The 12802-nt window shown below is 48.6% G+C and overlaps 1 protein-coding gene across 6 annotated transcripts in view; it reads right to left on the bottom strand.

Moving 5' to 3' along the window:
• Nucleotides 1-948: 948 nt before the first annotated feature.
• DPP3 (dipeptidyl peptidase 3) overlaps nt 949-12802 on the bottom strand; it is a 29684-nt gene continuing 17830 nt past the window's right edge. For 2 of the 6 annotated variants that reach the window (XM_016921303.4, XM_016921302.4), the window contains exons 17-18: nt 5846-6008; nt 949-1527 (exon numbers count right to left, since the gene is read on the bottom strand). In XM_016921303.4, coding sequence (XP_016776792.2) covers nt 1355-1527; nt 5846-6008 — 336 coding nt within the window. In that variant the 3' untranslated portion in view covers nt 949-1354. Of the gene's footprint in view, nt 1528-5837; nt 6009-12802 lie in introns of all 6 variants that reach the window. The other 4 variants (XM_024347269.3, XM_016921300.4, XM_063783119.1 and 1 more) reach the window with 2 other exon arrangements.

Here is a 12802-nt window from a genome sequence, read left to right as displayed (position 1 = left end):
GAGCACAGGGAAGCGCGAGTACAAAGGTTCCGGGCGCCAAGCTTTCCCACCCAGGCTCAGGAGGACGGGCTGGCCACCTTCCTGGGTTGAGGAATCTGTCTCAGATTCCTCAAAGATATTTATCTTTGCTCCTTCCCAGTCAGAGCCACCTTTCCAGGCGTCTGGGTCCTACAATCTCTGGGTCAGCCACAGAGCCCTCTGGCTTCCAGGGTTGGAAAGAAGCCCCTTCTAGCATTTATGAGCAGCAAAAAGAACTCCTCCTGTCTCCATCTTCATGGTTACCCGGTTGAAAAGGACCATGTCCTGCCTTGCTGCGTTACTGTAGAGGTCCAGGCCCAGAGAAACAAAACACGAGGGTTATGGGACAAATGCAGAGGATTCTGACTGAGGTTGAGTTTGTAGGTTCCCAGAACTTTTTTTTTTTTTTTTTTTTTTTGAGACGTAGTCTCGCTCTGTCGCCTGGGCTGGAGTGCAGTAGCGCGATTTCGGCTCACCGCAACCTCCGCCTCCCGGGTTCCAGGGATTCTCCTGCCTTAGCCTCCCAAGTAGCTGGGATTACAGGCGCATGCCACCATGCCCAGCTAATTTTTTTATTTTTTAGTAGAGACGAGGTTTCACCATATTGGCCAAGCCGGTCTCGAACTCCTGACCTCGTCATCCCCTCGCCTCGGCCTCCCAAAGTGCTGGGATTACAGGCATGAGCCACCGCGCCCGGCCCCAGAACATTTAAAAATGCAAGGAATGCCACAAAGGAGAGCTGCAAAAATTGTGCTATGTTCAGCTCTGTGACTGCGTATCCTCATCTAGAGATAATGTCAACATCCTGTTGTGGAAGGGAGGCTAAAAATGGCCCTCCTTGCCCCCTCCCCAGGCCTTGAGCCCATCACTCTGCTGGGAGTAAATGAGAAGACAGGCAAAGGCAAGGAGGAGCCACACACGCCGCAAAGATGGTGGTTGTCTCTAATATTTATTTGTCTGGTTATAAAATTAATATGTGAGGAGCATTGGATTTGGTGAGAACGTTTTGAACCCTAGCTGTCACGTGCCACCTGCGGGATCTAGACCAGTGACTTCTCAGAACTGCCATTTCCTCATCTGATAGACAGGATGGTAAGCCCTGTCTTGCTCACTCCATGTATGGCAGTGCAGATGAAATGAGATCACAGAGGGGAAGCAATTGGCAGGCTGGAAAGTGCTGACAAATGGAAGGGGTTGTGTCACCACCCTCAGCTGAGGTAGTACCAAGGTCCAAGCTCCTGCCCCTCCCCCTCCCCAGCCCCTAAATACACACACGAATGGAGGGCCACTTGCAGCCTTGGTTTGATGGAATTGGGGGCAAGGCCACACATCTTCCTCAAGCTTGGCCAGATGGGGCCTCACTGGGGCCCTTCCAGAATCGGGCATCGGCTGTGGCCAGCTGTGTGAGGATCTCCTCCAACTCGGGTCCATCCTCTGGGAAACGCTCAGAGAAGGATCGGATGAGGCCAGCAGCTGAGGCCTCGTATTCCAGAAGCTGCACGTCTGAGCCTGGGGAGGAGATGGAGAGAAAACAGCAGGGAAAGGTCTGAATAGGGAAACTGAATCATCATAAAAATCTTAATAATCACAATTACAGCAGCAGCTGTTTCTTACTGAGCTCTGCCAAAAAAACCTGTGCTCTACGTTTTAGGTTAATTACTTAATTTACTCTTTACAGTAACCCTGTGAGGAAGGAAATACTACAGGGGGAGTATTAAATGCATTGCTGCTTTCGTTCATTCAGTCAATCAAATAAAGATTTAGGCTGGGCATGGTGGCTCATGCCTGTAATCCTAGCACCTTGGTAGGCTGAGGTGGGAGGATCACCTGAGGTCAGGAGTTTGAGACCAGCTTGGCCAACATGATGAAACACTGTCTATACTAAACATACAAAAAAATTAGCTGGGCGTGGTGGCATGAGCCTGTAGTCCCAGCTACTCGGGAGGCTGAGGCTGGAGAATTGCTTGAACCCGGGTGGCAGAGGTTGCGGTGAGCAGAGATCGTGCCACTGCACTCCAGCCTGGGTGACAGTGAGATTCCACCTCAAAATAAATAAATAAATAAATAAATAAATAAATAATAAAAGACACCAGGTGCCACACTAGGTGAAACAGATACAGTCCTTGGTGTCCTGAAGCTCACAGTTCAGCAACGACTTCATCTGTCTACTGTGGGACCTGGGGCAAGTGTTGCAACCTCCCAAGCTTCAGTCTCCTCATCTGTAAAGGAGCTGCAGTGATGACATAGTCACACATCGAGGGGGTGCTCAACAAATGCTAGCCACCATGGCATCATTATCTCCGAACCTGTTTACTGATTTATTAAATGGGCTGTTCTGAGGGTCCCCTGAATACTCCCAGGAAGCACTGCCCTCAAACACACTTCAACTGCTCTACCCTCTCTCTGCACCTTGTCGTGTTCCATGACATCACAAGCTGTACAGCAGCAAAGAGCACAAGCTCTGGAGTTCAAGTTCTGGCTCTGCCACCCAACAGCTGTGTGACCGCAGGCAAATACACAGCCCCTCTGTGCCTCATTTTCCAGATGAAAAATGAGGATAATAACCATTTCTCTCTGGGTTGTTAGGAGTTAAGCCATAGAAAGCTTTTACAGTGACCTGGCTGGGTGTGGTGGCTCACACCTGTAATGCCAGCACTTTGGGAGGCTGAGGCGGGTGGATCACTTGAGGTCAGGAGTTCGAGATTAGCCTGGCCAACATGGTGAAACCCCATCTCTACTAAAAATACAAAATTAGCTGGGCATGGTGGTGGGTGCCTCTAATCCCAGCTTTTTGGGAGGCTGAGGCCGGAGAATCATTTGACTCGGGAGGTGGAGGTTGCAGTGAGCCGAGATCTCACCACTGCCTGCAGGACAGAGTGAGACTCCACCTCAAAAAAAAAAAAAAAACTTTTTACAGTGCACCACCATCACAGCCTTTGAAAATCCAACCTGTTCTTCAGATCTAGTGGGAACCACCCCTTCCTCCCCAGAACGTTCCCGGATACTCTTGAAGATGGATGCGATCTTCCCTCCTCTAAGTGTTCAGAGTTCTGTTTATATGTTTTGGCCACTCATTAACACTTCCCTTGTATGATGATGATGATGATGATTATTATTATTTTATTATTATTATTTTTTTAGATGGAGTCTCGCTCTGTCACCCAGGCTGGAGTGCAGTGACGCAATCTTGGCTCACTGCAAGCTCCGCCTCCCGGGTTCAGGCCATTCTCCTGCCTCAGTCTCCTGAGTAGCTGGGACTACAGGCGCCTGCAACCATGCCTGGCTAATTTTTTGTATTTTTAGTAGAGACGGGGTTTCACCGTGTTAGCCAGGATGGTCTCGATCTCCTGACCTTGTGATCCACCTGCCTCGGCCTCCCAAAGTGCTGGGATTACAGGTGTGAGCCACCGCGCCCGGCCCCCTTGTATGATTATTTATCTCCATATCTTATCATCCCCAGTGAGCTGTGATCACCTCCGGATCCCTAGTGGCTCCCCCATGGCTCGCACAGGGCTGGACATATCAAAGCAATTGATAGTACTGTCCATGTGGCTGGCATGATTTATTAATGCACTCATTTGACAGTCACTGAGCAACTCCAGTGTGCCAGGCTGTGCATGAGGCACTGGGGTATGCTGCTCCTCCCATCATGAGAAGTGACCACCAAGAAAATGGGCAAGCGTGATGGGCGCTAGAAGAAAATGAAACTGGGTAGCAGAACAGAGAGGGACCGAAGCAGTTACTTTAGGTGGAGGGGTCAGAGACAACCTCTCTCACAGGGTGCCGTTTTACAAGGAGCGGAAGGACAAAAAGAACCAGACAGGCAAAGATCTGGAGGAAGATCATGCCAAGCAGCAAGAACAGCTTATTCAAAGGCTGTAGGAGTGGACCCAGCTCAGTGGGTAGAAGAAACAGAAAGGTCGGGAGCCTGGAGTACAGTGAGCCAGAGAAGGGGTGGTGAGGCTGGCAAGGGTTGGGGCCAAATCCCAGGAAGCCTCTGGAGGGCATGGAAAAGCATCTAGAATGAGCGTCTTAATAAATGCTTTTTCCGGCTGGGCACGGTGGCTCACGCCTGTAATCCCAGCACTTTGGGAAGCCGAGATGGGCGGATCACGAGGTCAGGAGTTCGAGACCAGCCTGGCCAACATGGCAAAACCCTGTCTCTACTAAAAATACAAAAATTAGCCGGGCATGGCGGCACGTGCCTGTAATCCCAGCTACTCAGGAAGCTGAGGCAGGAGAATCGCTTGAACCCGGGAGGCAGAGATTGCAGTGGGCCAAGATCGCGCCATTGCACTCCAGCCTGGGCAACAAGAGGGAAACTCCGTCTCAGAAATAAATAAAATAAAATAAAATAAAATAGCCGGGTATGGTGGCTCACGCCTGTAATCCCAGCACTTTGGGAGGCTGAGGTGGGTGGATCACTTGAGGTCAGGAGTTCGAGACCAGCCTAGCCAACATAGTAAAACCCCGTCTCTACTAAAAAAGATACAAAAATTAGCTGGGTGTGGTGGCGGGCGCCTGTTATACCAGCTACTCGGGAGACTGGGGCAGGAGAATCGCTTGAACCCAGAGGCGGAGGTTGCAATGAGCCGAGATTGTGTCACTACACTCCAGCCTGGGCGACAGAGTGAGACTCTGTCTCAAAAAAACAAAAACAAAAAAAAAACCAACCCAAAAACCAAATAAATAAATGCTTTTTCCTCACCAATAATAGGTAGTGACTTTTTGCAAATATTATTCTATGTAACCCTCACAACTGCCCAGGACAATGCTTTTTTTTTTTTTTTTTAAAGAGTTGAGGTCTTGCTCTGTAGCCTTGAACTCCTGGGCTCAAGCGATCCTCCTACCTCACTCTTTCAAGTAGCTGGGACTATAGGCAGGGGCCACCATGCCTGACTCAACCACTCTTAATTTGACTCTTGGCTCCTCCACTAAAAAGCCATAAGCCTTGTGCAAATTACTCTCTGTGCCTCAGTTTCCTTACCTGTAAAATGGGGATAACAACAATACCTACCTTATTGGGCTACTGCAAGGATTTAAAAGGTTAATCCCCAGAAAGCACTTAGAAACTCTAAGAAGGAATTCAGGTTCACTATAACATCAGCAAGCAGTCCACACTGCCTTTATGAATGAAGACACCAAAGTCTAGAAATGTCAGGTGACTAGGCCAAAGTCACAGGGTGGTTCTGAAGCTGGTGCTCTAACCTCTCCATAACACACATCATCTTAGATATCTCAAGTGACAAGTAGCAGGAAAGATGAGTCAAGGGGTGAGAGGAAAGTGAAGGCAGTAAGGGGCTGGAACCCCAGGGGGTCTGAATACGAAAGATACAAGCACCGTGTGGCCAAGGCTCTGGAATTGTCGCTTGAGAAGGAAGCGGGATGATGCAGCTGTTGATCACCATCCTGGATGTGACCAAGTCCACTGTCCCCTGGGTTTCACTAGGCTTGCTGGATCCCAGCTCCCTCCTCACCTGACCCCCAGCCTGGGTACCCAACAGGTCTAACTCTTTGGTATGAACGCCTGGCTTCCCCCTAAGTCTGCATGTTCTGCTATCCCCTGCTCTGGTGGTCTTCTTCAAATCTTCCGTCACTGTCTTACAACTTGCATGACTGTGTGTGTGTCGGGGGGGTGGTGGGTGGTGACAGATACCAAGATAAGGGCCTGAGGTTTGGCATGGGAAGGACCTTGGCAGAAAGGGAAGGGCCATCCCAGGCTAGGTTAGGTTCTTATTGAGCCCTGGGATGGGTTCTTACTGCTTCCCAGAGGGCCCTGTGTGGTGCTCATCAAGGGAGCTCAAGAGCTCCCTCATTACCTCATTACCTTCAAGGCGAGTGTTGGGCTGAACAATGAGCTTCCGAGATTCCTTACGCAGCAGCACTGTGTCCCTGAGGGTGAGGAAGCACTCGGGGGGCGCATCAGTGACCGCCGCATACCCCTCGTACAGGGCCCGCCCTCCGGCCACATCCCCTGTGGACTTCAGCACCTGTGAGAAGGATGGAGTAAATGTCTAGGATGGGCAGTTACCCGGTGTCCACAGGGCTCTGCCACAGGCCACAGCTGATTGTGGTCAGCCCTGGACAGTCTGTGCTATGGTTTGAATGTGTCCCCTCCAAAATTCTGGTGTTGAAACTTATGGTTAAGTTTCAACTTAACCATTAAGGCTCCTTCCTCGTGAATGGGATTAAGGCCCTTATAAAAGAGGCTTCAGGCTGGGTGTGGTGGCTCACACCTGTAATCTTAGTACCTTGGGAGGAGGAGGCAGGGGATCACTTGAGCCCAGGAGTTTGAGACCAGCCTGGACAATATGGCAAGACCATATCTCTATGGAAAAAAAAAAGGCCAGCCATGGTGGCTCATGCGTGCAATCCTGGGCACTTGGGGAGGCCGAGGTGAGAGGATTGCTTGAGCTCAGGAGTTTGAGACCAGCCTGGTTAACATAGTGAGACCCCGTCTCGTCTCTAAAAAAAAGGAAAAGAAAGAAAGAAAAAGGAAAACAGGCTTCATGCCTGCTTGGCCCTGTTGCCATTTTGCTTTCCACCATGTGAGGCCACAGCATTCCTCCCATTCCTCTCCTACAAATAAGGTATCTTCAACAAGGTATCATCTTGAATGGAAGAGGAGAGCAGCCTTCAACAGAAAATGAACCAGCTGGTACCTTGATCTTGGACTCCCCCACCTCCAGAACTGCCAGAAATAAATTTGTGATCTTTTTTTTTTTTGAGACAGAGTCTTGCTGTCACCCAGCCTGGAGTGCAATGGCGCAATCTTGGCTCACTGCAACCTCTGCCTCCCGGGTTCAAGCGATTCTCCTACCTCAGCCTCCCGAGTAGCTGGGACTACAGGTGCGTGCCACCACGCCCGGCTAAATTTTTGTATTTTTAGTAGAGATGGGATTTCACCATGTTAGCCAGGATGGTCTCCATCTCCTGACCTCGAGATCTGCCCCGCCCCGGCCTCCCAAAGTGCTGGGATTACAGGCGTGAGCCACCATGCCTGGCCAATTTCTGTTCTTTATAAATCACCCAGCCTCTGGTATTTTTGGTGTGTTACAACAGCACAAGACAGACTAAGACACTCTGCAAAATGCTGGGCCCTGTCACTTACAGGCAGTGTAACCTTGGACAAGTTACTAAACCACTCTGACCTGTTATCTCTAAACAAGAATAGTTCTGCTCTCTCATAGTGTTACTGTGCTGAATGAGTGAGAAACACAGATCAGTGATTAGCATAGAGTAAATGCCCACAAAATTAAAGCTAATGTTTCTCGTTTGATTATCTCATTTGACATGTAGACAAGGCAGGTATGACCATTACCCTTTATAAAATAAAACATTTCTGGCTGGGCACGGTGGCTCATACCTGTAATCCCAACACTTTGGGAGGCCGAGGCAGGCGGATCACCTGAGGTCAGGAGTTCAAGACCAGCTTGGCCAACATGGTGAAACCCTGTCTCTACAAAAATATAAAAACTAGCCAGGTTTGATGGTGGTGCCTGTAGTCCCAGCTATTCAGGAAGCTGAGGTGGGAGAATCGCTTGAACCCAGGAGGTGATGGATGCAGTGAGCCAAGATTGCACCATTGCACTCCAGCGTGGGTGACAAAGTGAGACTCCATCTCAAAAAAATAATAAATAAATAAAATAAAAATAAAATAAAACATTTCTTACACATACAAGATACAGTATGTATACCGTAAAGAATATTAAAACAAACACTCGGGCCGGGCGTGGTGGCTCATGCCTGTAATCCCAGCACTTTGGGAGGACGAGGTGGGCGGATCATGAGGTCAGTAGATCAAGACCATCCTGGCTAACACTGTGAAACCCCGTTTCTACTAAAAATACAAAAAATTTGGTTGGGCGTGGTGTCTCACGCCTGTAATCCCAGCACTTTGGGAGGCCGAGGCGGGTGGATCACAAGGTCAAGAGATCGAGACCATCCTGGCTAACACGGGATGAAACCCCATCTCTACTAAAAAATACAAAAAATTAGCCGGGCGGGTGCCTGTAGTCCCAGCTACTCGGGAGGCTGAGGCACGAGAATGGCATGAACCTGGGAGGCGGAGCCTGCAGTGAGCTGAGATCACACCACTGCACTCCAGCCTGGGCGACAGAGTGAGACTCGGTTTCAAAAAAAAAAACAAAAAAATTAGCTGGGCATGGTGGCACACGCCTATAATCCCAGCTACTCGGGAGGCTGAGGCAGGAGAATCTCTTGAACTCGGGAGGCAGAGGCTGCAATAAGCCAAGAACTTGCCACTGCATTCCAGCCTGGGGGACAGAGCGAGACTCCCATCAAAAAAAAAAAAAAAAAAAAGACAGACACTCATACAACCCCCACCTCACCTCAGAGTTAGTTCAGCTGCTTCTGCTTGACTGCACTCTGTGGCTGTCCCCATCTAAGGAAACCACTATCCTTGATATTGTACTTTCTTTTTTTTGAGATGGAGTCTCGCTGTTGCCAGGCTGGAGCGCAGTGGCTTGATCTCGGCTCACTGCAACCTCCACCTCCCAGGTTCAAGCAATTCTTCTGCCTCAGCCTCCTGAGTAGCTGGGACTATAGGTGTGCACCACCACACCCAGCTAATTTTTGTATTTTTAGTAGAGACGGGCCGCCATGTTGGCCAGGATGGTCTTGATCGTTTGACCTCATGATCTGCCCATCTTGGCCTCCCAAAGTGCTGGGATTACAGGCGTGAGCCACTGTGCCCAGCCGATATTGTAGTTTTTAAAAAACTCTCTTGCTTTCCCTGAGTTTTACTCTCAATCATATATTAAGTTCTTGCCTGCCTTTTTTTTTTTTTTTTTTTTTTGGAGACAAAGTCTCGGTCTATTACCCAGGCTGGTGTGCAGTGGCAGATTATCAGCTCACTGAAACCTCCACCTCCCAGGTTCAAGTGATCCTCCTGCCTCAGCCTCCTCTGTAGCTGGGACTACAGGCACCTGCCACCATGCCCACCTAATTTTTGTATTTTTAGTAGATGTGGGGTTTCACCATGTTGGACAGGCTGGTCTCAAACTCCTGACCTCAGGTGATCCTCCTGCCTCAGCCTCCCAAAGTGCTGGGATTACAGTGGTGAGCCACTGTGCCCGGCCGGTTTTTGAACTGTATATATTGTGATTTTCTTTTTCTGCTTGGATTATGTTTGAGATTCATTTGTGCCAAAACATTCAGCTATAGTTCCCCTTCTCACTGCTGTGTATGTAGTCTTTTACTTATAAACACACAACTTCATCTCCTCTACTGTTCATGTGTAATTTGGTGCTTTTTTTTTTTTTGAGACGTAATTTTCACTCTTGTTGCCCAGGCTGGAGTGCAGCAGCACGATCATGGCTCACTGCAATCCCCACCTCCCGGGTTCAAGTGATTCTCTTGTCTCAGCTTCCCGAGTAGCTTGGAGTACAGGATGCGCCACTATGCCTGGCTAACTTTTTTGCACTTTTTTTTTTTTTGAGACAGAGTCTCACTCTGTCACTTGGGCCGGAGTTCAGTGGCACGATCTTGGCTCACTGCAACCTCCACCTCCTGGTTCAAGCGATTCTCCTGCCTCAGCCTCCCGAGTAGCTGGGACTACAGGCAAATGCCACCATACCCGGCTAATTTTTTATTTTTAGTAGAAAAGGGGTTTCACCATGTTGGCCAGGCTGGTCTTGAACTCCTAACCTCAGGTGATCTGCCTGCCTCGGCCTCCCAAAGTGCTGGGATTACAGGTGTGAGCCACCATGCCCAGCCTTTTTGTACTTTTAGTAGAGATGGGGTTTCACCATGTTAACCAGGCTGGTCTGAAACTCCTGACCTCAGGTGACCTGCCCGCCATGGCCTCCCATAGTGCTGGGATTACAGGCGTGAGCCAGTGCGCCCGGCCAGTGCTTTTTGCTAATAATGCTGCTGTGAACATCCCTGTATGTCTCCTGATGAACAGATGCAAGTTTTTCCAGAACTGATTCTGTGTCGGTGACAGGAGTGCTCAACTTTAAGAGATGACGCTGCTGTTTCTTAAAATTCGTATGTAATTCAGCCTTCCAAAAGCAGTGGATGGCAGTCCTCATTGCTCAGTCTACTAAGTGGATGCTGGCAGTTGTTAATTCCTGCCATGCTGGTGGGTATCAATTGTAACTTATGCAGCTTAGGTTGAGGTTGCCTAATTACTAACAAGGTTGAGCATCTTCCCTTAGTTGATCAAGGGCTATTCATTTTCCTCTTCTGTTCATTTTTGCTTATTTTATGTTGGGTTATCTTTTCTCCTTCAGTTTTTTAAAAAAAGTTTCTTCTTTCTTTATTTTTTGAAATGGAGTCTTGCTGTATTGCCTGCAATGGAGTGCAGTGGCATGATCTTGGCTCACTGCAACCTCCACCTTCCAGGTTTGAGCAATTCTCCTGCCTTAGCCTCCTGAGTAGCTGGGATTACAGGAACCTGCCAATACGCCCGGCTAATTTTTTATGTTTTTGGTAGAGACAGGTTTCACCATGTTGGCCAGGCTGGTCTCGAACTCCTTACCTCAAGTGATCTGTCTGCCTTGGCCTCCCAAAGTGCTGGGATTACAGGTGTGAGCGACTGTGCTCGGCTGAAAAGTTCTTTATTTATTTTAAATATGAACCCTTTGTCAGTACAGTAGTCCCCATATATCCATGGCATATATGTTCCAAGACCATGTAGTGGATGCCTGAAGCCATGGACAGTACAGGGCCCTATATATACATTGTTTTTTTTCACCATACATACACACCTATGAGAAAGTTTAATTTATAAATTAGGCACAGGAAGAGATTAACAATAACTACTAATAAAATAGAACACCTGTAACAAAATAACGCGATAAAAGGTGAATATAGCCTCTCTCTCAAAATATGTTTTTTTTTTCTTTTTGAGGCAGCGTTTCGCTGTGTCACCCAAGCAGGAGGGCAGTGGCACAATCTTGGCTCACTGCAACCTCCAACTCCCAGATTCAAGCGATTCTCATGCCTCAGCCTCCTGAGTGGCTGGGATTACAGGCACCTGCCACCATGCCCAGCTAATTTTTGTATTTTTAGTAGAGATAGGGCTTCACCATGTTGGCCAGGCTGGTCTTGAACTCCTGACCTCAGGTGATCAGCCCGTCTGGGCCTCCCAAAGTGCTGGGATTACAGGCGTGAACCTCCACACCCAACCTAAAAATATCTTGTTGTATTTTACTGTGGCTAACTGCAGCCTCATAAAGCAAAACTGTGGATAAGCGGGGCCTAACCATATGTGTTATAAATATCCTATCCTAGTGTAAGACCTTTTTTTTTTGAGGCGGAGTTTTGCTCTCATTGCAGAGGGTAGAGTGCAGTGGCGCAATCTCGGCTCACTGCAACCTCCGCCTTCAGGTTTAAAGAGATTCTCCTGCTTCAGCCTCCCAAGTAGCTGGGATTACAGGCGCCAGCCACCACGCCCAGCTAATTTTTTTGTATTTTTAGTAGAGACAGGGTTTCACCATGTTGGTCAGGCTGGTCTCAAACTGCTGACCTCGTGATCCACCCGCCTCGGCCTCCCAGAGTGCCGGGATTACAGGCGTGAGCCACCGCGCCCGGCACCTAGTGTAAGACTTGACACCTTCTTTATGGTAACTTTTGATTAATATGTTATCTTTTCTTTTTCTTTTAGAGACAGAATCTAGCTCTGTCACCCAGGCTAGAGTGCAGTGGTGATCAGGGCTCACTGCAGCCTCTACCTCCCATGCTCAAGTGATCCTCCCATCTCAGCCTCCTGTGTGGCTGCAACCACAGGCGTGCATCACCACACTTGGCTATTTTTAAAATTTTTTGTAGAGATGAGGTCTCACTATGTTGCCCAGGCTGGTCTTGAACTCCTAGACTCAAGGAATCTAGCCTCCCAAAGTTCTGGGATTACAGGCATGAGCCATCACGCCAGGCAAACTGAGCAGTTTTATTGGTGTACAAAGTTCATATTGTATATTTACTCTCAGCATCACTCAGCCATATATCTTATGGCTTATCAAACCTTCTCTCTGGGGCTGTTTCTTTTTCCTAAATTATATCCTGTAGAAGTGTTGTTACTGAGGGTTTATTAATGGTAAACTGTTTTTGTTTGTCCAAAAATGTCCTTCATTCTTAAAAGATGTCCTGGCTGGGCACGGTGCCTCACACCTGTAATCCCAGCACTTTGGGAGGTCAAGGCGGGTGGATCACCTGAGGTCAGGAGTTCGAGACAAGCCTGGCCAACATGGTGAAACCCTGTCTCTACTAAAAATACAAAAATTAGGCCAGGCCCGGTGGCTCACGCCTGTAATCCCAGCACTTTGGGAGGCCGAGGCAGGCAGATCACGAGGTCAGGAGATCGAGACCATCCTGGCTAACACGGTGAAACCCTGTCTCCACTAAAAATACAAAAAATTAGCCGGGCATGGTGGCGGGCACCTGTAGTCCCTGCTACTCGGGAGGCAGAGGCAGGAGAATGGTGTGAACCCAGGAGGCGGAGCTTGCAGTGAGCACAGATCACGCCACTGCACTCCAGCCTGGGCGACAGAGCAAGACCCTGTCTCAAAAAAAAAAAAAAAAAAAAAAAAAATTAGCCGGGCGTGGTGGCAGAAGCCTGTAATCCCAGCTACTCGGGAGGTTGAGGCAGGAGAATTGCTTGAACCCAGGAGAAGGAGGCTACAGTGAGCCGAGATCACACCATTGCACTCCAGCCTGGGCAACAAGAGCAAAACTCTGTCTAATAAATAAATAAACAAACAAATAAATAAATAAAAGATGTCCTTATTCTTTTTTTTTTTTTTTTAGAGATAGGGTCTCA

The sequence above is a fragment of the Pan troglodytes genome, chromosome 9, assembly GCF_028858775.2.
Source record: "Pan troglodytes isolate AG18354 chromosome 9, NHGRI_mPanTro3-v2.0_pri, whole genome shotgun sequence".
NCBI lineage: Eukaryota > Metazoa > Chordata > Mammalia > Primates > Hominidae > Pan > Pan troglodytes.
This window is presented reverse-complemented; position numbering and strand designations above follow the sequence as displayed.